Source organism: Lepisosteus platostomus, chromosome 28 (genome assembly GCF_059453375.1).
Source record: "Lepisosteus platostomus isolate fLepPlt1 chromosome 28, fLepPlt1.hap1, whole genome shotgun sequence".
Lineage (NCBI taxonomy): Eukaryota > Metazoa > Chordata > Actinopteri > Semionotiformes > Lepisosteidae > Lepisosteus > Lepisosteus platostomus.
This window is the reverse complement of record NC_142638.1, coordinates 6,484,045-6,509,821: the sequence shown is the minus strand read 5'-3', so window position 1 is coordinate 6,509,821 and position 25,777 is coordinate 6,484,045. Positions and strand designations below refer to the sequence as shown.

Sequence of the window (25,777 nt, the reverse complement as noted above, 5' to 3'; positions counted from 1 at the left end):
TGCAGGTTTTCTATGTCTCCTCAAGTTATAGACAGTGTTACACCTGGGAGCAAGGTTAAAGCAAACCAATTATGGTTTAACATAATCAATTAATTGGATTCTGGTGCCCCTGGGAACCCCAATCACAACCAGTCGTAAAGAAAGTACCCCTGCAGTAAACTAGATTAGCCATGAGAGCCTTCAAGAACCCAAGTGTGTCACTCATTAGAGAGGTAAAGTAATGGTATCTGATCCCAGGTTCAAAAACACATCCACACACTCCACTTTATTCACACTGTGGCGATCGAAATTAATAAATTACAATTTAATTAAGAATGCTTTAACTGGTTGTTGCCTGATCATTTTTGCCTAAAAAGAAGGGGAGAGAAGTGGATCCCAGGACACCACACAACATTTACAGAAGACTCGAATGATCTACAGTCTCACAAACCTCAGAAACATCTACTGTATACGAGAGCTGCAGGAGTGAGATTTGAGAGGGCACTGTATAATATCATAGAGAACATTTTAAAGCTGCTACAGAAAACAAAAAGCAGATTGCATGGAAAAATGTCTTAGAACTGTAAAAAACGGAGCTTAACTACTTGTTAGCAGCTTTTTCAATGATCTGAGAAATGCAAAATAGAGCACCCCGCTAGAGCACTTAAGTTGTGATTTATCATCCACTTAAGAGAGAATAAGGGCGGACTTCCAATTGCTAGGATTTCAGCTGTCTAACAGGAAAGATTGCATAAGTGGTTCAGTGGAGGGAATATTAAAGGAGCAGCATGTTTTATAAATACGGTTCAATACCATGGGAACAGCGGCTATTACTACTGTCAGCTTTATCAAGCTTCGCTGGTGTTTCTGATTCATTAACGCAGTTTCTAAAAAAGGGAGGAACTCACATAAAATTCATCTGAATCTGCACTCGTGTTCATGTCGATTTATCGTATACAGTCGGCGTTAAAGATGTTTGTCGAATGACTTGAAGAAAACAATCCAATTGATCTTGAGGTGTGGAGGTAATGGAGATCGATGGCCCAGTTGATCAGCATTAGAGAACAGCAAATGATCACTGTCTTTGATCAGAGCCCTAGCGGTCTGCGGATTTCCTTCCTAATCTCTGCTTTCCGTTTCTAAATTGAACTAACAACCTGATCGACTGCTCACGTTTTGCCAATGTCTTTATCAGTCAAGGAGCTAAGAATAACGGAGACACCTGCGGGATAAGGAAATCTTCAATGTCGAAATTTCCCGGGGATACAGATTTCCAAGGGAGCACTTAGTCATATTAGACTTAATACTGTAATGAACGGTGATATACAATTCCCTGGCTTTTCTGAGCATTAACCAAATAACCAAAAAACAAAACAAAACAGGTGTGCCTTTTCTTTTATTTCTTTTTCACTTTACTTAAAGACGTTCAGTGGCTTAATGGAACAGCCTAACAGTCGACCGTAATTATTGAATGCAATCAACATAATAGTTCATGATCTGAGGTTCTGTGTTCCTCACCTTTTGCCTGATGAAGAAGTAGCATGATCGGCTAGAGATGCCTGACTCCCAGAATCCCTAGCGCGTCGTCCATAGTTGCCAGTCATTCTGCTGGGGACAGGTAATTGTTAGCGAGTACTCCTGCGAAGTAGATAAGAAAATAAAGATCGTTACTGCAATACCTTGACTTTCTTTAGTAACCGTTAGCCTAGCGGTTTGCGTTCGGAAGCAAAGAGGATGAAGGAAACCACGGCGAAGAGGCGGGAGAAACCCCGTGAGTCCAAGCCGGAGAAGCAGCCGGAGTCGGGCCCCGAGTCGCAGGATGTGGAGATGCCGGAGGAAGACGCGGCTGGCTCGGGGAAGCCGCACCGGGAGCTCGACACCCTCACCTTGGAAGGTACTGAAACGGGAGAGGGCAGGACTGCCCCCCCGTGCCTGTCGCGCCGATTGGAGTAAAAATGCTTTTAATGCCCAGTTCATCGGGTCTCGTCCGACAGGCCGTCATTTGTCAACAACAACAGCTGCCATGACTCTCAAAAAACACAAACAACCGCGTTTCTCCGCGCAAGACCGCACCTTCATATCGTCGTACATATTTTGTTCTTCATAATGATCAGCGTGCGTATGCAGCTCCTTCATTTCCGTGACTATATTGGTGTTTTCGTGGTTGTTTCGATGGTTTATTTTTGTCTTGTACTTAAGATAATGCACCAATACTGCCAAGCGTTTTCTGTTTTCTTTGGGACCATCGCTATGTAAGCGAGCTGACGTTTAAACTTGTTTCACAAGCGTATGCTAAAGTAAATAATCGTACAAGTGGCTTTTTAAATTATGCAATAGCTCATAGGTGCAGAAAAGATGGACTCAACGTTCTTCTCTACCACATTCATACAAAGTGGACGTTTTCTAGCTGACGTCGTTAGAAATCAAGAATGAATAGGGAAAGAAATTTCAGATGGGCTGCAATAAAGATAAAACTCCTGAGAGAATCAGGAGGCACACAAATGACAGTTCGGTAATGCTGGTGTTAATTCTTGTCGCTCAGTGGCGCGGAAGGTGCTGCGTCATCACGCTGGGACCGAAGAAGTTTCTCCTGGGGGTCTCGCTCCCTTGAGTTTGTAAAAATAATAGGTTCGTGGTGGATGTTTTTAATAATGGCTTATATTTATATGGTGCATTTTTTGACACTCCACTCAAAAAGCTATTTATAGGTAATGGGGATCCCCTCCACCACCACCAGTGTGTATCCCCTACCTGGCTGATGTGACAGCAGTCATAGTGCACCAGTACACACACCAGCTCTCAGTGGGGAGGAGAGCAGAGTGATGAAGGCAGTTCAGAGATGGGGATTATTAGGAGGCCATGATTGGTAAGGGCCAATGGGAAATTTGGCCAGGATGCTTGGGTTACATCCCTATACTTTTTGAGAAACGCCCTGCGATATTTAATGACCACAGAGAGTCGGGACCTCGGTTTTACATCTCATCTGAAGGACGGCGCCTTTTTACAGTATTATCTCCCCATCACTATACTGGGGAATTAGGACTCACAGACCGCAGGTTGAGCGCCCCCTGCTGGCCCCACTAACACCTCTTCCAGCAGCAACCTTAGTTTTTTCCCAGGAGGTCTCCCATCCAGGTACTGACCAGACTCAGCTGCTGAGCTCCAGTGGGCTGCCAGTTGTGAGTTGCAGGGTGTTATGGCCGCTGTTTAAACGGATCTTACAGCTGCAAATATGATTTCAGCCATGCGTGGTCGCAGCTTTGGGCCAGTCATGCTAGAGGGGTGGGTGTTGTGCTTGCGCAGGCCCACCCCGATGCTGATTCCCCCACCAGGAGATCTGCTGCGTGACCTTCTGACCCGCCTTGCTTTCTCCTCAGACATCAAGGAGCACGTGAAGCAGATCGAGAAGGCGGTGTCGGGGAAAGAGCCCCGCTTCGTGCTGCGCGCCCTCCGCGCCCTCCCCTCCACCAGCCGCCGGCTCAACCCCAACGTGCTGCACAAAGCCATCTCCGGCTTCTTCACCTCCAACGCCGCCGGCAGGGAGTTCCTGCTCAGCTACCTGGAGGAGGTGAGGACCCCTGCGGCGCTCCTGCCTGCGAGTGCAGTGCACCGGTCTTCCTCCGCCGCCAGCGGCAGCTGGCGCACAGCTGTCTTCACTTTTACAGAGGCTCGCCTCTTTCAGCTCTCGCCGACTGCTGTCCGTCCGACAGGCACACAAGCTTTTCCGTCTCCTCCTGCAGCTTCAGAAAGTTCCAACTGCGAGAGGCTGGAGATGTTGCATTGACATTGGCAGCGCAGGTCCCACCTACACGAAACACACACTCCCATCTTCTGTACTAAACTCCCTAATGGGGAATGTTTATACTAAACTCCTGATAAGAAAGGATGTCTTAAGTGCTTTCTGAGTCCTGGAGTTTCTTGAGAAAGCTACCTCAAAGATAGGAGGGGGAGGATATAGAGAAAAGTATATATAAGCTGTGTAGAGCCATATCCCCTTTGAGAAATAAAACAATAAGCCTGAAATGCATCGTTTTTTGTATACATACAGTAAACCTTGGCTTGACGAATGGACACTTCAGGCTCTTGGTTTCTTCAATATTCACTCCAGATTATCCAAAAACATTACAATTGTATCCATACATGAACACATACAAGATTCAAACGAGCCTACCTCCCACGTGGACGTTCTTATGCAAAGGCGTTTAGTTCAGTTGCTGTTATGGCTGTAGCTGGAGAAATGGGCTGATGAAATGTCTGACTCTCCTCAGCCTATGGACACAGAGGGCGATGTCCAGTTTCGACCACGAACAGGTAAGGCAGCTGCCACCCCATTGCTGCCTGAGGTAGAGGCCTACCTACAGCTCCTCCTAGTGGTCTATCTCACAAACAATAAGCGCTACACAGAGGTGAGTTGCATACAAAACATCGCTCTTCTGAATGATTGGGAATACAGATATTAGGTTTTGTTTAATTATGATCATACCATTTTGCTCTTAATCAGACACTTTAATCTGAATATAATTAGTTAAAAGACAAATACATAGTATTGCTCTGTTATTTTTTTTTAAGTGCTTTGTTAAATGCGCTAGGATTTGACAGCTTACTGCAGTTCATTTTTCTGCCCATGATATGTAATATATAAAATGTGATAAGCTTCTGAATGTCTTTAGGAATAATGAATGTTAGCATACTTTTCAATTGTAACATAGTCATAGAGGTGTATATGGAAACTGGTGTAAACTCCCAGAATATCTGTTAGCTACAGGTGCAGACATTGTAAATAAAGCTTCTTATACCTGGTGAATGACACTTGACCTGTGGTTTTGTAGGCTCAGAAAGTGTCCGATCACCTGCTCCAGAAGATCAGTTCTCAGAACCGCCGGGCTCTGGACCTTGTAGCAGCCAAATGTTACTACTACCACTCCCGTGTGTACGAGTTCCTCAACAAGCTGGACGCTGTGCGCAGGTGAGCCCGTATTATAGAGAAAGACAGACATACCAGCACTGCCTGAAGCACAACATGTTACTGCAGTTAACAAGCATCACGGCTGTATTTTAAAAAGGTTAGCATTTCAATTAACATGGTCTTTTTCTTGTGTGCCCAATTGTGAGAGATGCATTGCAGTAATTCAGTCTATTTTACAGCAGTAAATCAGCTTCCTCGTGTTTAATTCTTTTACGACGTACCTTTCATCAGAACATACTTACCTAGATTTAAAAGTACGGCTGTTACTTTGCAGAAAGGCACATTAATTCATTTGAAGCATTGTCAAAGAAACCTGTGCCTGTTAACCCATGTGCTGCGGAACAGACTGACGCCACTAGACACCGGGGCCTTTGAAACGTCTCAAGGCCTCGAGTTCCAATTCAGTTTCTGCGTGCCACATCACGGCGATAAGTTCGCTGAAATTAGACCCAAGTGTTATAAAATCAAAGTCCGAGCAGCTGCACGTATGTCAACTTAAAATCTTCTAGAGAATAAAGCAGCACCAAGGATGGATGTTTCATTTAACTGCAAATTCCATCCAAGCGGATGCCCCTGTGAAACATGCCCTGCCTAGAGATTAGGTTTGACCACTAGCAGATCTTGACTTCTGATTACACTCTGTTATTCCATGCCTTCTGCTTCCCAACACCAATTCCTTTTTTTTTTGTTCTGACATTATTTTCTCGTCTTGCCCCCTCGAAGCTTCTTGCACGCTCGTCTCCGGACGGCCACGCTGCGCCACGATGCCGACGGCCAGGCTACCTTGCTAAACCTACTGCTCCGGAACTACCTGCAGTACAACCTGTACGACCAGGCAGAGAAGCTGGTGTCCAAGTCCGTCTTCCCAGAGCAGGCCAACAACAACGAGTGGGCGCGCTACCTCTACTACACAGGTCAGAGCTCCTTCCCACTCCTCATCTGACACGGCCAAGCACGGCCAGTGTTTTCGAAAAGATTTTAGTATTGTTCTTGAGAAAAATTTCTCATTCTACAAAATTGATCAATCGTTTAATTTAAGCCAGATTGTGGAGAGTCGCAGTCAGCATGGCATCGTTTGGAGAGGTTCTAATCTTCTCACTTGAAATAAGTTTCAAATTTAAAAATGAGAGGAGAGGACTTATTTTTGGATGTATACTTAAAATGCACTGGACTTTAAATGCAGAACAGAGGAAATTTGTGCAAGATATTCAGGAACACTGGAGTCTGACCCTCAATAACAGAGCAAGACAAATATTGGTTTTTAATTTTATTTTTAGCCAGCTGTTTCTTATGCACCTGGTGGTACTAAAGTCCTGAATGTGAATGAATCAAACTCCATTGTAGTAATAAACCTGAAATTGGGGAGGTCAGTAAAACGATTTTTTTACTGTCCATCTATAGAGTACTCATATATAGCACAAGGTGCATTGGCTTGTGCAGAGGACCTTGATCGAGGGTGCCACAGTGGTGCCCCACATGAGATCCAAGCCCACAGCCTCCCATTTGCAAGTCCAGAGCACTAAATACTGTAACATACTGCTGTCCCTGGTGCTTGTCTGCCTGTGGCCAGTAGTGTACAGATGCTCAGTTCAAGTTATCAACTACCCTCTCTTGCCCAGGCCGCATCAAGGCCATCCAGCTGGAGTACTCGGAGGCCAGGAGGACTCTCACCAACGCCCTGAGGAAGGCCCCCCAGCACACTGCCGTGGGCTTCAAACAGACCGTGAGTTTGCAGGCAGCACGCAGAAAAGTCTGGAGTGCCAACGCAGTGTCCGATCTCTGTAGTGTAAAACCTAAGTAGACTTCTTAATTGGCTTGACAAAAAATTGTAGACTGAATAAATCCCAGCATTTACTCCTTTTATCTGGATGTTGGGTGATTAACTTCTGCTTCAGGAAGAAGCTGTGCAGTCTTCAATGATCCTAGTTCTTAGGTTCATTTCATCTTGTGTGCATGGACTGCCAGTAACTTGGGGATGTTTTGAGCAAAGCATTCCTAAAAAACACTTGGCGGTTTCTTAACGATTGTTTTTAGTTCCTAAAACAAAGTGAGAAAAGGGAAATCGGGTCAATGTGATCCCTCTTCAGGTGCACAAGCTGCTGATCGTGGTGGAGCTGCTGCTGGGAGAGATCCCAGACCGACTGCAGTTCAGGCAGCCCTCTCTCAAGAGATCCCTCATGCCTTACTTCTTACTGACTCAAGGTAAGCAGAAGGCTGGCTTGAGCACTGCTGTGCGCCGTGTAAATCTGAACAGTTACAATCAGGAGGAGCTCATTGGGCCCATCCAGCCTGTTGAGTTATAAGTCACTGATTGATATGAGGATCCCACCCAGCCGTTTCATGAAAGAAGACAGACTTTTCACAACCAATTGGGTAACAACATGAACGACTGTTCTTCGTTTTAAACACTGACTTTAATAATTTTTGGTCCGTCCTGAAGCGTCAAATAATTCCTAACATTTTTGTCTGATACACATAGTATACTTGCTGCCTTTTCCATGTTGCTTTTCGGCCTGTTCTGATTGGTGCAGCCTCTAATATAATTCTTGTTTAAATCATCCCTTCATTTCGACTGCTTTTGACCTGTTCCAATGCCTTTGCTGTTGGTGTAGCTGTGCGAACCGGAAACCTGGCCAAGTTCAACCAGGTTCTGGAGCAGTTTGGGGAGAAATTCCAGGCAGACGGGACTTACACACTGATCATCCGCCTTCGACACAATGTCATCAAGACAGGTGAGCACAGGGGGACTGTACTTTCACACAGGTACCCTAACTTGGTGCCCCGCTTTGATAAGTGTTCATCACAATAGCGATTCATCAACCCGCTGTTTTGTTAAAGAGCTCAATACACAACTGTCTGTCCACACCAAGACAATTTCTAGTTGTGACCCTCTTTATGGATACACTTGCTTAGCCTGACAGGAATTTGTCCATAAGTATTTGAAAATCTTGAAATATTCAGTCATTCTGAAGGAAACAAGTTCCTGTGTGCCTTTTTGTTTTCCAGACAAAAGAATGGAATGAATCAAACTAAAACACGTTTTGTACTGAATACATGGATATTTTAAATTTAGGGTTAAGTCACTGTTGAGTGGTATTCTATTTCTAATTTTAGACTGAACTTTTTCATATTGTTTTATCGTGCGGCAGTGATCTGCCCATGAGGGCAGATCGTCATCGGAAATTAGGATTTTTATCAGAGCTGATTCATGCAGATAAATGAATCTTCTGCGAGTTTTTTTTTTTTTTAGATTTAAAGGCCATCATTATCTTCTGCACTGTAATGTTTTCACTAGAAGAATCAGCAGTGTGTGGGTACGCACAGTCAGGGCTGCGTGTGTTGTCTCTTGAGGGTCGTTCAACCCAACCCCTCTCCCTGCTCTGTCTTCTGCCCAGGAGTCCGGATGATCAGCCTGTCGTACTCGCGGATCTCGCTGTCTGACATTGCTCAGAAGCTGCAGCTGGACAGTCCTGAAGACGCTGAATTCATTGTGGCAAAGGTACGAGACCGTGTGAGGCTGCAGTTCGGTTACTGGTAGCAGGCATGAGTAGTACCGATCACTGCTGTATGTCGATTTAAAGTTTTACGCCACTTTATTCTCCAACGCTAGGGTTTGCACAGAGTTTTTGGGATGATGTATATTCTTTGATTTTAATATTTAAATATAGGACATGTGCTTCAGTGTAATCTCCTAAGGTCTAAGGCCCCCCTAACCATGATGCCTTGATTTGGCCGATGCAGAGATAACTTAAACCACTTGTAGTACATTTTATCACTCAAGATACAAGTTGATATGCATGTTACATCTGCAGTGGGTTAAATCTATTTTTGACTTGTAATTAGTTGAATTAATGAAGGATTGAGAGTTTGCGGTGAATGAGAAGCAGTGTGGATTGACTATAGCCTATCCCGGGATTGAACTGTTATCTTCCAAAGCTTCGGGCGACTTGAACCAATTTATAATCCGGAGAGCAGTTTATTTCCGGAATGCCGAGAAAGGAAATATAAGCAGGTGACTGACCTTGTGTTTTCATTATCCCAATGTGGCTCCCAGGCCATCCGAGACGGGGTGATCGAGGCCAGTATTAATCACGACAAGGGGTACGTCCAGTCCAAGGAGACCATTGACATCTACGGCACCAGGGAACCCCAGCTAGCCTTCCATCAGAGAATCTCCTTTTGTCTGGATATCCACAACATGTCCGTCAAGGTAGATAACCTGCTGTCTCGCGTGTACCCTTCATTACAGCAGTACAAAACAATAGAGGGTCACTTTGCCACCCCCACAACAGCCTCTAAGACCTCTGCCAGTGAACAACAAAAACCCTCACCATTTTAAACCTCCATCCATTTTCTAACTGGTCCATCCAATTTAGGGTTATGGGAGAGCAGGAACCCATCCCAGTGCAAGGCCTTGGGACAGGACGCCAGTCCATTACAGGACAACACACATGCAGATATGCATGCCAGGGCCAGGTTTCTCAAAAACCAGTTAACGGTACCAGTCTGTCTTTGGACTGGGGGAGGAGACCGATGCGATCATGGGGAGAACATAAAAAAAGTCCACCCAGCACCCCAAATCTGGAGTTAAACCCAGGGCTCAGTGCTGCAAGGCTGCTAAGCACTGTCTCACTGTGCTGCTTCACACATTCAGCAAATCACAGGGCTTTTCAGCCATCACTGATATTGGTATGCATCTTAGGCCATGTATGGTGGTAATATGAGGTGGAGTCTGAAGAAGGTCAAAGTGCCTTGCCACATGGTTGAACTTAATATGGTGCAACAGTACAAAGATCAGAATGTTCTGTGTATTTGTTTTCACTGTCATGCAATACCAGGTCTAGCCAGCAGATGGCGTTGCTTGACCGCATTCAAACTTGGTCCTTTTTTTGTCTTGCAGGCAATGAGGTTTCCACCCAAATCATACAACAAGGATTTGGAATCTGCAGAGGTGATGTCAGATTTTACTGTGATTTAATGCTATCCTTTGAAAGGCAGCAAATGTAATGGCTTAATTAAATATTTTAACAGTATTGTATGGGATATATGTGCTAAAAATGCCTGAACAATATTTGGTTAGTACATATGCATTGAACAGCTATATCTCAGTGACTTTAAGGAACCAACTTACAACTACATCAGGTGTTGTTTCTTTGAAGAGACCTAGAAAACCTTCTAGCAGCAGGCGTCTTCGTCTCTGAAATAGGGAGAAGTTATGCGACTCATGTTCCTTACACAGTTGCCAGAACCTCTTTGAGAACGAAGTGTCACTGAAGGATGAGAGATCGCTGTTGTCCAGCCTCAGCTGCTTGCATAACAAGCTGTACCTTGAAATTGCTTCCCACGGGGGAGTGATCCACTGCAGGTCCCCACAAGAGGGCAGCAGTGTCTAAAACAGCAATGTTTGTGCAATGTCACTTTTCTGGCCTTAAGGATCTGCAATTAAAATAAAAGGTTTAATTTCAGACAGTTCCTGATCCATCTGTTAAGGGTTGCCTTTCCAGGATCATTAAATTATTGGATTTTCAGTTGTTGTTTTTAACCGTTATACAGTACTATTGTTTTTTTTGTCACACGAAGGAACAGATTTCTCATGGGGGAATTGTTTTTTGCAGGAGCGTCGCGAAAGGGAGCAGCAGGATCTGGAATTTGCCAAGGAGATGGCTGAAGATGATGACGATAGCTTCCCCTAGATGTCTTTTTGTTTGTTGTTTTTATCTCATACCTGGTTGTCTTTCTGGTCACATCTTCTTGGCGTCTGCTAATACAGTTCAATTATCCTATTACACCCTAGAATGGCTGTCTCTCTTTTTTTTTCTTTTTTTTAAGACTTCTGAAAAGCCTGTGGGCTATATTATTGTTTGGTATAAATGAAATATCAAATGAAAAAGTAAACAAACCCTACATTGAGTTTTAAAAGTGAGAAACAGAAATTGTCAGGCTTTTGATTGATATGAAAAGTGAGATATTCTAAGATCCTGAAGGTACAGTTATTACTTCAGCTTATTTACAACCTTATCTGACAACCATCAAAAGACATTAATAATGCAGTGTTTAGAAAGAGGAAGAGCATCATCAATATAACCACAGTGTATCTGGCAAAAATCAAATCCTAGTGCCCAGGGTGATACTAGAGAAAGTAGACTTCTCCTTGCAGTCCATGACAGACTGGGAAACCTACCAGTCCCTGGGTTCTTTCTTTCAGAATTGGTTTCTGCTTTTCTTTTAGTCACAAGAGTATGACCTCTCCCCAGACAAACCACAAAAGAATTTTGTTTGGTTTTGTTCCGTCTTTCCCCAGCCCCCTGTCTGCCCCTTGCTACAGTTTTAAACTCCAGCTTCCCCAGAAGCACCTTGTGCCATCTGACTCGCGGCAGGCAAGTGGGCTCGTCTTGTGAGATCTGAAGGACGAAGAAGTGTCTTTATTTCACTATCATCACCGCTGTGCAATCGTGCCCATGGGTCTAACCATCTAGCCAGCCTCAATCAGAGGAATGGGCATTTGTGTAACAGAAGCAATTAAAAACCTTTTTTATATATACACTACACACAGTGTTTGTTTTATTTACAGTATACGAGGGTGGAGTTTTATTATTTTTGGTGTGCTTGTTTGATATTTGCTCTGATATAGGAATAAAAAGATGGCTAACTGCCTAGTTATAATTTTAGTGTTCATGTCATGGGGGAACACTTAATTTGTTTTTCTCATATGCAGAACAGGACTGTAAGCCTTTAGGGCCTTTACAAATATCCACTGAATATAAGGTTGACGTTAGAAATATTTATTGCAAGTCAAAATGTATAAAAGGAAAGAGCAATATTACTCAACTGTTTGCAGTTTACTGTTCTCATATCTAGAACAAGACTAAACCTCATGGCCTTTGTATACAGTAGAGGTAAGATTGACGTCAGAAATGTATTCCAATTCTGAATGGAAATAGTATGTAATATTACTCACAGCTGTTGGCATTGTCCCTGTATACCATCCTGCAAAAGTAATCTTTGTTTTCCCTAGGTAGAAACACACAGTCCTTTTGTGATCTACTGGTGTTTTAGCAATTATTCCTTTGTAATAACCGCTAATCCTGATGAGTATCACACTGTAGAAGAAGTACCCTTTTAAGTTTTGTGAATATGTAGGAAGGACCGTGTGCCAGTAAGTCAGATTTCACTGTTAAATGTGATGATTCTCCCAACACAGAAACGGCTCACATGCATCATTACTTGGGAAATATTGCAAGTAAAACTTCCCAAAAGCCATTGTAGCGGCGTTTTATCAGGTTCTCAATGTGGCTGTGGTACTTTTGACACACGATAGCATTGAAGATTACATAACAGCCAAGGTGCTGAGTCTTTCCTGGCTTCCTGTAGATCAAGAAAGAGAAAACTACCTTGCTCTTCCTTGGGGCTCTGCAGGCGCTGGCTACAGGCAGCTTTGTCAGTTGTATGGATTCCACTGGCTGCAGCATTTCCTCCTCGTTGTGAAGAAATGGGAGTGCCCCCCTAGCGTCACCTGCTTGAAAAACACAATAGACGTTTTGTTAGACAAAGTTGAAAAGCAGTTTTGAAATTGTTTGCTTAGGATGCACAAAAGAACTTCTTAAGCAGAGGTTTCTTTTTCAGCTAGAACGCACTGAAAATGGACTTCATGAATCTTTAAATGTTCACCTAATATAATTACACCTGGCAATTGCTTTTACAGTATTTTCGTCTAGCTGTGTCAAAGTGGCTGGCAAAACATGCTTGTTTTGTATTTAAAGGGTCGAATAACATTGGTTTACTTCTTTCTCAATAATGAGCTAACTGGAACATGCCCCCAGTAAGAGTATGCTTCCCCCAACTCAACATGGATTTGAAGGTTAAAACAAGGGGCATAATTCTAATTCATTCACACAAATGGAACCTTAAAACACATACAGATTTGTAAATACAGCTTGTAGTTCATCATTTTTTAAAAGCAAAACAAAAGATTCATTTTCTATCATTGCTAAATCATTTGCCTACTAGTTTTTGTATGGGTTTGTGCTTGATAAATAAAAGCTGATGCTATTTGTGATTTGTTTTCTCATTTTAATGATTGTCTAGTGAGAATGTTACAGCATTTTATTTTATTCACACATTGCCTTTTGGATTATTGCTGTTATATTATCTCAGATTCCCTTGGTTTTTAAAGGGAGCCAAGATTGCAGTATGCTAAGGAGATCTCAAGTGTCTCCGATTATGTGAACCTGGAATCTATGCTATTGGCAAACACAGAGAAATGATGTCATGAGCTTTGAGGATTTGCCTAACTGCAGGTAATGAATTGGCCCGCCTCATGCGGAAAGATGGGAAAACCTGAAGCAGTTATGGTGTGGCAATGTAAATTAGGAACAGCTTAGATGGACACAAACTGAAAGCAGAAGGGACAAAGGTTGAAAGATCTCAGGGGACCAGCCTCTGTCTTCCCCTGTCTGTGCAATGCAGTGAGAAACCTAACCAGGACCTAGATTGCAGAAACTGGTGGAAATTTTACCACACTGGAAACCGTTAATTACAGCACTCTTCAAGTCCAGAATAGAGAGACCTCAAACTGCACTCAAATCAAAAGGTTTTCATTAAATCTCTTAACTTGCTCAATTGATCATCAGTTTAATACTCAGAAACCTTGTTTTCAACACTCTTAATCTAGAAGTAATTATAAAACCATAAAAATGACAAAAACCTTAGAGATAATATCATATCATGTTCCGTCATGATCATGGTAACACCAATTTAATATTCTTAACATTGTAAAAACACATGATTTTGGGTTCTATTTTTCTTGAAGAACAATAGGAGCAAATATTACTAACGGACCCAAATGTGTATTTCAAAACCATCTGAAACGATCTGTAACACGTTTCCCTGTAGAATATAGTTTATTCTTCTTATTTTTTAGATTGGTTGACACCCTCTTACCCAGTAGACTTCCAAGAGACACGATAAGAAAGTATAATGCATCTCTCTCACACACAGAAAGTAAATATTTTGCGGTGTTAGAAAGGTACAGTGGCTTACGGTCCGTAGAACAGAGAAGATAGAAATACTATGCTGTATGTCATCTGTACACCTCCCTGCGGTACACAAGGCAAACCAGTGTGAGAGGTGACCGTAGAAGCAAGGGAGAGGAACTGAGATGGGACTGAGCGCATGAGCTGTTGGGGGGGAAGGACAGCAATTCAATGTACCCGTCTGCACACGCAGGGCAACACCTGACAACAGCTGTCCAGGTACAACGCAATTGCCAGTGCAAGATGAATGGTTGTGTCCAGAAAATAGTCACATATGCTTAATTCTCAATATTCAACCATTTTTGAGTTGACAAACTACCGTTTATAGATATGCTGTATGAGCACATGTATGCTGAGTATTACACAGTGCGTAACAATGATCGATTTCAACGTTATATGACTTCATTCGCATTTGAAAAGATTGGCGGTTAAGTACTCCAGTTTACAATGATACTATGTTTCCTACAGTATGTCAGAGTCTTGTGAAATTTGGGGATTTCAACATTCCATCATTGATTGTATTTATATTCCAGGGTCTCCTACTGTATTTTCAGTTCTCAGTTAGTGCTCTGACTAACCTGTTCAGTGGATCTAAAAATCTGACACTACAAACCCACATAGAATGAATTCTTTATACAGTAAGTAAGCTTATGTGTTTTCCTAAATTCTTACTTAATTCAAAGCTAAATTATTCGCTTTTCATTCAAAGTTAAATTACTCTTAGCAATTTGCACTGGGATACTGTTTCTTATGGCAATGAAATAATTGCAAATTAACTTTTTTTAGGACTGAAATGTTAAGCTAAAAGAACAACTCTCTTTGAAACAACATTTAAGCAAAGCAAAAGAAACAAAGCTACTCTGTGGATTCAGCAAAAGCCACCACAATCGAAAGAGAAATTCGGCACAGTAACAGTCTCCTCTCCGAGGCACTGCTAAGGAGTGATTCTGAAGAGCCAGCGGCCTCTTGGATATTCTGTTTTCTGTTTGTCGCTCTGCATGATGTAACAGTTCTATCACTGATTAGGTCTGTAGGAGGCACTGTTCATCAGCTTTGCTTTTGTTTGTGTTGTACAAGTACAACAGCGCTCTAGGAGTGAGCAGTGAAAGCTGAGAGCTAAAGATCATTTATGCTCCTCTCTGCAACTCACCCAGAGCTCTGCAGAGCTGCCTTTCTCTCCTGCGTGCAAGGACTATAACAAGTGTGTTTCCTCTAACAGCCCTGTCTATGCACTTCTGCCTGGCTCTGCTGGCCTGTGCCCACCCCCTGCCAGAGTATTCTGGAGAAATCGGACTTGTCATGGAAGATCCAGAATTCCAGAAAGTAGTCAGCCAGAGCTGGAGCTTGGTGAAGAAGATCCAGGATGACATTCCAGAGGTGACCAAGGCTCTGGTGAGTACTGTGGGACAAACCCCGATTTAAAAACAAATACATTCCATTCTTGGAGAAGTGCAATTTGGCTTTGCTGGATTTGAGATACATTCCTGACTCGGGGAAAGTGACGGATCTGGGTGTGTTAAACAGACTGAGCAATTAAAAATTTCACAGCTCGAAGACCAATTTTTCTGACTAGCTACACAACTTAAAAAGGGCAGGAATTTGGAAATTTAGTAAACGTCTTCTTCAAGTGAACTCTCCAGCAGTTTAACATGCTCTCTCAGATAAAAGTCTTTGTAGACAGTCTTCTTTAATCCTTCCAAAGGTTTCAACACAGAGGCTGTACCAGCTCTGTTGTCACTTCACGTTCTGTAGGATTACAGAGTATACTGCACATATGACTAAAAGAGTTTCGTAAAAGTTTCCTGCGTTATGCAACAAGATATTAGCTTGAAAGCTTCCTCAGCCAAGCTTAGTAATGACTCAGCACTCCAGGAAACCAGAGGAAATGTAGTTGTCATAAATAGAAATATAAGTATTTTTTAAATAGCAGAGCCAAAACTGAATGTGGGATTCTCACAAAGCACAGGACAGCAGGCTGCTGCGGCAGCAAGCCATAGGATAGCATTCCCAAACACTCCTCTCCTGCAACATTGCTTTGCTTTTGCTCCGATAGCAAGGGCTGTAGGTCAGTGTGATAAGCATGCTTGTTTTCAGCCAGTCGATTTCGCATTTGGGCTTTTGCAGAACTAGCGTTTGAGGTTTTGGCAAAAGTTGGGAGTTGTGGTACTTGCAAAGTACATGTGGCATGTATGCTTATGCAAATTTGGAATGAAACCAGGTACCCAGTAGTGCTGTGCACCTCCCCACTCTGAGACACCAACAAAACATTAAAAACCAAAGTGCTTTTGAAATCTGTTCAGCTTGTGGATTACATATTGCGTGGGTACTTCATTCTGGAATGCTAGCAAACAAGAAACGAATGCACGAGAAGATAGAGACAGCACATGGACTGCAACTGTGTCAACATTTCTTTGCAATGGGCAGTCCAGCAATTCTTTGAACAATTCTGGAATAATGTTATCTACTTCCTGTTATACCACACAAGGTCCTACAAATGCTTATTGTTGGCCTTAAAGGAGCAAGTACTGAAAATACTACAGAGTTCTGGTTTTGACTCCAGCCATCTGCACCTGTCTGTGTGGAGTTTGCTTCAATTTCCCCCTTTCCTCCCGAAGACGTACTGTCCACATACAGTATGATCGCCAAGCTGTCCAAGAGGAAAGAAGCCATGTGATCTCTTCCCCACCTTGCGCCCTGTGCCTCTGGCTTGTCAGACCCTCACAGGACAAGCAGCCTTCTGATAATAGTTTGAATTGCCGAGTCAACCGGATAGACTACAACGTCCATTTAAGACTGAGAGAAAGAGGTGTGTCTTTACACAAAGAGTTGGACCCAGCTGCTTCATGAAAGAAACAGACCTTGAGATCAGACACTTAACGGCAAACAAATACGCTGCAGAGTAGAGTATCAAGACCACTGTAATCCTTGCAAAGCATGGCCGACTCCAGAGAGAAAGCAAGATTGTTTTCATGATGCCAGGCCAAGCAAGATAAAAGCACGGAATAACGCCTGATGATGCTGTGCGGAACGAGTGAAAACGGAGCAAATCTGATGTTAGTTTTTCCAGAGTTGGCTGCAGCACCCCTTCTTCTTAATCCCTCCCTGGCAAGCCATGCTGCAGCACTGATGGAGTTTAAAGGGGTACAGGGGGAGTGCGTCCCCACCCTTTATCAGTGCCATAACAAATGAATAAATACAATTCCGTCTCCTGCTACAGACAACCCGATAATTACAGGCTGAAAAGCTGAACAGTCAGGCTGGTGTGTGCAGATTTGCAGGGCTCTCTGCAGATAAACATTCACTGCCTGCAGCCAAACAGAGGGAGCAGCCAGAGCATGTCACTCACCACCCCAGAGGGCTTCTAGAACCAGGACGGCCCTCTGTGAAGCAGGCTCCAATTTCAGACTCCAGCCTGTCTGCTTTGTCCCTAATAAACCTTGTCCATGCCTGGCTCACAGCAAAGAGGGTTAAAGTGCAATAAGCAGAGTGCAGGCACTATGAAAGCATGCTCAAGGACAGAAGCCCGAAGCAACACTTTTTCCTACAGGATGAACGTTTTACTAATGCTTTTCTTAAGCATAAAGAAACAAGATACAAACAATGACTTATGCCATGTGAGCATTTTCCCAATATTCAAGAAATGTCTGAACGCCAATCGATTCGTTACTAACCACCAAACGGCCGCATGGCCTCCTGGTGTTTGCAATCATTCTTATGCTCTGAGACACTGCAGTGTCTAAGTGAAACCCACTGGAAATCGACGCAAGAACGAGACTTTCCTCTCTCTGTTTGGAAATGTGAGCCTGATGGCATCTCTCTCTCTCTCGCACAGGCCCTGCCAGACTATAAGGACATAGACCTCCAGATGATGGCCGCCCAGCTGGGAATCCCCTCTGCCCCTGTCCTCAAGGCCCTGACTACAGAATTCACCCTGGTGAGTAGAGCACACCTGGCTCTCTCCCTGTACTGTAATGCAGGGGAGAGTGTGCGCAAGAGCTTCTTTTGCACTGGTCCAGGAGTGGATTGTTTAAGACAGGAAGGGGCAACTCCAGGATCAAAAAAGTGGCTGGGCTTTCCTGCCCCATACTTTACAAAAAAGCCACAGGTGTCCCAGAACACTCCTGCAGCAAGCTTAGTAGGCTGGTGATTTTTTGTCACGAGCCAAAGGCAGGTGTACCTTTAATTTCTGAGTCTGAACCTAAACTATCAAGATGCATTTAAATCTGCCCGTATGGTTGATGCTGTGGCAATAAGAGTTCTGCTAAATTGTGATAAAACAGTGACATTGCACAGAGCAGCACATTAAAGGCTGGCAAACACCACAAGCAAAACCTTGCAAAAGAAAAGGCATGAGCACGGCATTCGGCTGGCAGAACCGAGGAGAAACAGATTTGTTCCTTACCTTCTGAGCTCGTGCCTGCCCTCCTTGAAATCCGACTCCGGCTGCAATTTCCCCAAGTCCTTAGAGCTGTGACTGTTCCCCTGGCAGGAGACATCTCTCACCAGAATGACAGAGGGGCTCCAGATGTTCCAGCACCTCCTGGCCATAGTCCGTGATCATTCGGTGGCTCCTGAGAAGCTGGACATCCTCCTGGCTGACATCAGGGACCTGATGACCCAGAATTACAAGGTGGGAGCTTTTCCGATGCACATGGTTAAGAACCTATAGAGGCCAGCAGGAATAAAACTCCTGCTCCTGGGGGGCCACTTAGACATTGGAAAACGTAGACTTCATTCATTGAGTAACTGATTGCATTAGATATTAAATGTTGAGGTGTAAAATATGCCTGAAGGTGATGACCCTAGATCTGGAGGGTGAGTGACATCTGAATCCCTTATGAAAGGCTGAAGGTTTCATTGTGATTTTCTGGGGGGCTCCTGCAGGTGTCCCAGTTGGCCCAGCTGGAGATCAATGTGGTGCAGTACGTCGACTCGGGGCTGGCGGCCCGGCTGGCCGGGGAGTTCGAGAAGCGCGTGGCGGCGCACATCGTCCTGGCCAACCTGCGGGCCTTCGCCCAGGACGTGCACCGCAGCCTGCGGCACATGAGCGCCAAGAGCCGGCGGGCGGCGAGGACGTGAGCCAGAGATGGTAATCCTACACTGGACAAAAGAAAACCCAGCCTCTCTTAGCAAAAAAACATACTTTCTTGTCTCAAAACAGCCTAGAAAATATGTTTTACAGCACCTCTTTGTTGGGAAAAAAACCTCTGATGGTTTAAAAGCCAAATAGGATTCATTTAGTAATGCTAGATTGTGATCCATGTCACTGTTTCTCGGCCACAGACAGAAGAATAAGCCTGTAAGTCTCAAGAAGCACCTTTGTATTTTAGGAAGCATGAGATTTAGCTGTGTTTTTTCTACAAAAAAACAACATATACATTGATCAAAACAGGATTTTGTCTATTTACATTCTTCGGGCACATAATTCAAGCAATGCCAAAATAGCAATTTGAGCTGTGAGATACTTTTGGTCTCCTTGCTTTTAAAGAGATCACTGCAGGATTCAGGGTGCCTTGTTATCACAGCTCTTCTGTTCTGGTCAGGTGTGGAGACAGTGACATGGCAGGTACTGAATCTTTCCTATCGCTAGGCTGGTGTGCACCCAATTGCACCCCATGCAATCGGATTTGTAGGGATCTCCTCCTTTGTAGGCTTAGGGAAATAATTTCTCAGGAGATATCAAAGGTTAATACCTTATTCTTTAAATAAATTCTGAAATTCTTATTTATTAAGGGGGAAAGGGGCTAGAAGGGCTAAAAGCAAAATGGTTTTGTTCTATTTGATAAATATTTGTATTCTGCAAAAGGTTGCCAAGGTTGACGGGGTTACTTTTCAAAAACATGGGGAATTGAAGAAAAAAACCATACTGGCCCCATGCGTAGTCAGGCCCTGACTCACCAACGTTGCGTGTCATGACCATGACTCGGCAGATCCTCCCTGATGCTCCGGGGTGAATCCTGGCGCACTGCTGACCATGACTCAGCGCTCCGGTGATGCCACAGGGAGGCAAGACTCCGGGCTTATTTTCTAATTAATTTATTTGACTTATTTACCTATTTATTTGATTATTTATTCACACAAGCAAAGATGATATTATTGTTTTTCTTCTATAAGCTAGATCATTCCCCCTCCTACATACTCTTTGTATTTTGATGACATACTGTACATATTGACAAATAAAACATTTTTTAAAACACACACACAGACATATATATATATACTTGCACTGATTTAAAAATACTGTACATATCTCTACAGGAATGATAAAAACTACTTGCAACACCAGCGAGTTGTACATTGGTTACAGTGCTGGGCACTGTGTACCAGTAACAGGCTGTGGAGAACAGACATGGCCCTGTGCTCCCAGCATGTCTGCGTTTCTTTACCTTGGCTGTTCTTAACGCTCTCCTGGAATTGCCAGCAGAGTGTAGGAGTCTCCAGCGCTGCCTGGATGGAGAGAGCACCTACTGGGCAGTGCTGGAGTTGATTAAGAGAACAGGCAAGGAGTGACTGCGGTAGCAAGCAATATCTCTGCATTCAGAGAGCAGAGAGGACAGAATCTGTCATGTTGTACATGATGATGTTCTAAAGAGCTCTGACAGACCCCAGCTGTCGCTCTGAGCTTGTGGTCTTTTTCGCCAGGAGGTGACATGCCATGAGCATTACGGATTGTAACTGTTGTTAAAAACAGAAGAAATTTGTGAAAGAAATGAACAACAGGATTCTGAAAATTAGCCGAACTGTTTGTTTTCAGTCACTGAGATGCTGATGAGGGTCCACTCTTTGTCATAAACAGAATCCTTCATGAGTTTGCTGGATTAGACTCTGCAATTTTGATATATTTATGGCTTTTATATATTTATTAATAACATCAGTTATAGCTCCAACGATGTGGCGAAGTTATTCTGAAGTGTCAGAATAACCAGTTGTGATCATGGCAGTATACTCTGTGACACTTCTAATGTCCTTAGAAAAGGACACAAGAGACACTACCATTGATATCTCATTCTCACAATTTTTATATATAAAAATAATCTTGATACGTTATACAAAAATGGAAAAATGTTTGATACTGAAACATGCAGCTTTTTATATTGTGTAATGCAGGGTTGTTCGTTGAGAATGTTGAAATGTTAAGTATTATTTATATTATTATTTAGTTGTTAAGTAAATGTGTTTATTCTTGGCAAATTACAGACAGAACAGAAAAGTGCAATGATATTGCAATGGTACAATTTAAATACAACAAGTGCAAAGGTTAGTACAAACCCAACACCACACAACTAGAATACACATCAATCGCAGTCCAGACAAAAAGCAGTTGCCAGTACATTGTCATTCTTTGTGTTTTTTACACCTGGAAAGGAAAGTGCTTTCTTTTCGGGACAATATGGAACAGAGGAATTGTTTTCCAAGAGTCAAATATCCTTTTTTTAAAATGTATTTTTACTTGTGGTATTTTTAGTGCTTATTTATTTCTGATATTTATTCCTACCGGCAAAACACGCTATTTTGTATTTATTGTATTGTACAACCCTGTTTATTACTTGAAACTTTTCATTTTCTTGATTTATAGTGTGCTCAATAAATCTATTTAAAAAAAAATACAAGTGTGATGTTGTCATTACTGGACCTGTGTTTCTGAAAATGGAGCCACCAGGTTCCTCCTCCTGGATGGTGGGAAGACCTGGACCTGTCTGGGGTCTGCTCCAAACACCCAAGAAGGGACCACTGGAAAGAAAAAAAAAAAACATGATTCTGTTAAAAATGCGTCGTTGTTCTATACACAATCATCAGAGCTTGCCGTTTGTAAAACTGTGCTCAAAATAGGCACAGAAATATACATTAGCTCACAAAAAGGCCTCAGAACAGAAGAGACCATTCAAACAATCTAACCCTCCCGGTTTACTAGCAGCTAGCTGATCCAAGGATCTAATCCTGGTATCCTGGAATTCGAAATTTCATCTAATTTCTTAAAGGATGCTAGGGTCTCAGCTTCAATAACATGCTTAGGTTCCTTGTTCCAGACACCCACAACCCTTTGTGTAAGGAAGTGCCTCTTGTCCTAAATTGTAAATGTACGGATACAGTAGGTCCATTCCAGAGCTGAAGTGACTGATCAGGCTAGAGTCCACTCTTGAACCTCTAAAGGTTTGGTCTTAACTCCTACCGATGTCTCCTGGTCTGCGTTTCACGGGTGTTCCTACAGACATACAGTGGCTGGACTTGGACAGTGCCTTTCTGGGCTTCAAACATTTTTGCTTCACAAGCATCCTTTCTACCACATTGACAGAAATAAGACATTTTCACTGGGTTAAACTGCAGGGCAGGGACAAACTAAGACACAGTACTGAAATAACAAAAATGGCAAAGGATCGACGATCACCCCCACTGTGGAAATGATTAAAAAGCATTGCTTTCTGCGAGTGTCAGTACAGGACCTTCTGTTCTCGGTCTTGCCTCTCCCCCATTGAGGGATTCTCCCCGGAAGCTGTGTACCCGGTGATCACTGAGCCCCTCAGACCAGCCACAGGTCCACTGGATGACAGATGAGTCCCTCCAGCCCCCTACTCCTGCCCCTTCAGTGTGGCCAGACCGGAGGAACCCCGGTTCGTCAGCGTGACGCATCGCACGGCCGTGAACAATAAATAATGAATAACAACGAAGTGAAAAATGACGCGCTTGTCCCAGGTGGGCGTGAATCATGTGCCGAGCCTGTGATGCCAGGGCAGGGGGCCGTTCTGGGAAACGCTTTCAGGATGAACGCATGGTGATGCTGCCCTTGCCTTTCTTCGAAAAAGGAAGCAAGGACTGGCGGCGCGGGCTGGCGAAACAAAGTGACTGATGCGCCAGGGAAGATGGTCGGTCTATTGTTAGCTCTGGGCTTTATTGTGCAATAGCCCCGGACTTGGGCCACGAGAGGCCCCCGGCCTCACGGCTGGGGGGGGCAAGGGCAACACGGCGGAGCAGATGACTCCGGAATGACATCATCATCATCGGAATGGCATGCCGAGGGAAATACTGAGAAGCAAAAGAAAAAGGAACCGGACAACTGAGGTGAATTCCCCCTGCTTTCGAGGAAGACGCAGTGATTTGCCCGTTCCTCCTAAGTGATGCGCAATGATGTGCTACCAGGGGTGTCTATAAGCAATCAGGACGGGCTGCCGTGGGTCAATGGGTTTTATTGTTTCAAAGCGGACCATGAAATCTTATAATCCGGGGGAATAACATGCAGACTCCACACAGAAGGAGCCCCAGTTCAGGAATCGGAGCCAGGCCCCACAGACTGACATCACAGCGCCAACCCCCCCAGGCTAACCTGCAGGTCCAAACGTTCATCATTGTTTGGAATAACAAACACAGAAATAAATAAGCAGACAAAGGAGTAAATAACAATATACAAAACTGTATGAACAACCATTTAATATTAATGTTTCCAATTTTCTAACAGGGCAGCTGTCATGCTAATGCTCTTGCCAATCTTTTAATATTAACAACATCACATATTTTGTGACACCTTTCTCTGCAAGTAGATGGGGAAGAGTCTATTCTGTCTCTATGAATGCTCAACAATCATAAAAGGCACTGAGAAACCTTTTTCTTCTCGACATTTCTATTTGTTTTTGAATCCATATTTTGCCAGATCATTCAACTGAGAACAATTCCTTGTTTATAAGGATGATTAAGACACATCAGGGTACTATCTGCTGGGGCAGTGAGATACCTTTGTTCAAGGGTGCAACAGCACAGACCATACCACTCAACTGTTGCTTCCTTTCATTTGGCAGAAGACCAATAAGAAATAAAAGATCTGACTCAGCATGCCTATCTGTGATGCAGCACAGGCCGCTGTGTTAATTGTAATGTAATCTGTAATCTCTCCATGAATGATGCTGGTGTTGAGCTGGCTGCCGAGATGTCTCCAAGCTCTTGGGCTTGAGGCCAGGAACTGACCAGTCCCTGAACAGAACTGTATGCTGTTAGCCAAATAAATGTTGCACTCCCTATTGTGTTGTTAACTTCCTGCATTAGTAACAAAATATATCATTTCATGTTTAAGAAACACTCACTGGGACAAGCGGCTGTACATTCCATGCCATTTCTTTTTCAAAGGCTTGAAAACAAACCAAATGATTCAAATGGCCTCTCCATCCCCTGTTAGAGAGATGTGGAAGCTAGTGAATCAAAAGACTTGAGCCAGTAAAACATATCAAATTTCATCCCATATAAACGTTAGAAAGGTTACAGATGAGAGTGGGTTTTACAAACCTTAATTGCAACCATGAAACTAACAGGTTTGAAGACTTACTTGCATGTGTGGGACCTCCAGGGCACTTATCAGCTGTAACAGAAAACAGGCCGGTGCTGCTCACGGAGAGCGGGCAGAGCAGGGGTCACGTCAGGGCACTTCAGCAGGAAATGCATCCTGAGCAGGCCTTCATGCCAACCACGTGACTCACTGTGATGTCATCATGCCCCGTTTGGCGTCACGGCTCCCTCTCTCCCTACCTTGGGCAACGTCAAGCAAAAAGCCCAGGATTCCAAAATCTGCAACAGCTGTTTGTAAATGGTTAGATGGAGGAGGGTGGGAAAGTGCCCTTTCTTGTGCAGTAATATTGACGGAGAGCTCCGGGCTGATGGACTTGTCCTTGCATGTCTCGAGCACTGGCTCTGAGATCTGTGCTTCAGACACTCTGCGCTTCTCAAAATAACTTTGTGCAGATTCCAGAATTGACATGGCTTACTCACAATAAATCCTAAACCCTCCAAAAACCACAATAGATAAAACTGCATTAAAACCCAAGAAGATTTTTAGATGTCATGCAATTGTTACCAGGCTTAAATTTCCTAAATCTGGGCCTTGCAGGCCACATAGTTTTCATTACAGCTCAGCCTTTTCGTTATCCAGTTTTTATTCTCAACATTTCCCACGAAGAGCAAATCCCATTTCTTCATTTCTATGCTCAATGTGTTTTAAGGACACAACACAGGGCAATAACAGTAAAAACAGACAAAAAAAAACAGTTAAATAAATGAATAGACAAGTAGAGAATATTTCCGTGCTGAAAATTTGCAAGAAAATGTGACGTTTTGGCTGTAGAGCTTCTTCGGGTGAGACGAGAGAGAAGATAATGGGTAAGGTACAGGGCAAGCACTGCTCTCCTTTCCAGATGAACCCTCATCTATTCATACTATTTTGATTACTTCATCAAACTCGTTAAGTGCTTAACTGGACAAGATGAAGGCTTTCCTGGATCTTAGGAAAACATATTGAAAAAGACATTCTATACCTGCTGCACAGGATCTCTTGAGGACTGGAGTTGGGCTCCCATGAGCTAAAGAGATGCCAGTTGTTAGGGCACAATCCCAAATTAAAGGAATCTAAATGAGGAAGAGGGAGGAAGACAATGACAGTCCCTCAGCTGATCTCAAAGGGATTCAACAGAGACCAGATCGGACCGAACCTTTCAGTTTACTGCTGGAGGTCAAAGGTTATCCGTTATCTGAGCGATCAACATTCCCAAAACAGAGATTGAGTCACAACCCCTGGGGCAAAAGAACGCATTTTTTAAGCAAAAAAACCGAGAATCAAAGACTACTTGAAACCTGTGATCATGTTTGTCTGAGTCCACAACTACTATATCCAGAGATATGTTTTAAAAGATTCAAGTGAGGGCTCGTTTCAAAATTTTAAATTTAGATTTTTTTGGGACGTCAGTTAACCATAAAGGTTTCACATAATCCCACAGTTCCAGTTCAGTCTTACATTGTCCAATGGCTGGGAGAGGTTCTGTAACTG

At 43.4% G+C, this 25,777-nt stretch overlaps 2 protein-coding genes and 1 long non-coding RNA gene across 3 annotated transcripts; 2 read left to right on the top strand and 1 right to left on the bottom strand.

The window, feature by feature from the left end:
- The first annotated feature begins 1,539 nt into the window (after nt 1-1,539).
- On the top strand, nt 1,540-11,491 carry psmd3 (proteasome 26S subunit, non-ATPase 3). The gene is made up of 12 exons (XM_088623204.1): nt 1,540-1,873; nt 3,357-3,547; nt 4,248-4,385; nt 4,809-4,945; nt 5,669-5,859; nt 6,565-6,668; nt 7,033-7,147; nt 7,558-7,677; nt 8,341-8,444; nt 9,000-9,155; nt 9,846-9,896; nt 10,561-11,491. Exons 1-12 carry the CDS (start codon nt 1,714-1,716, stop codon nt 10,636-10,638), a joined length of 1,545 nt encoding a protein of 514 aa, XP_088479330.1. The 5' UTR covers nt 1,540-1,713; the 3' UTR covers nt 10,639-11,491.
- On the bottom strand, nt 9,881-18,515 carry LOC148638699 (uncharacterized). The gene is made up of 3 exons (XR_015931015.1): nt 18,380-18,515; nt 12,337-12,461; nt 9,881-10,381 (listed from the first exon to the last, which is right to left on the bottom strand). It is a non-coding gene; the product is annotated as an uncharacterized LOC148638699 (long non-coding RNA).
- On the top strand, nt 12,455-20,674 carry LOC148638698 (uncharacterized). The gene is made up of 5 exons (XM_088623205.1): nt 12,455-14,615; nt 15,197-15,369; nt 17,810-17,911; nt 18,467-18,607; nt 18,862-20,674. The coding sequence occupies exons 1-5, from the start codon at nt 14,600-14,602 to the stop codon at nt 19,054-19,056; spliced, it is 627 nt and encodes a 208-aa protein (XP_088479331.1). The 5' UTR covers nt 12,455-14,599; the 3' UTR covers nt 19,057-20,674.
- The last annotated feature ends 5,103 nt before the right edge of the window (nt 20,675-25,777 follow it).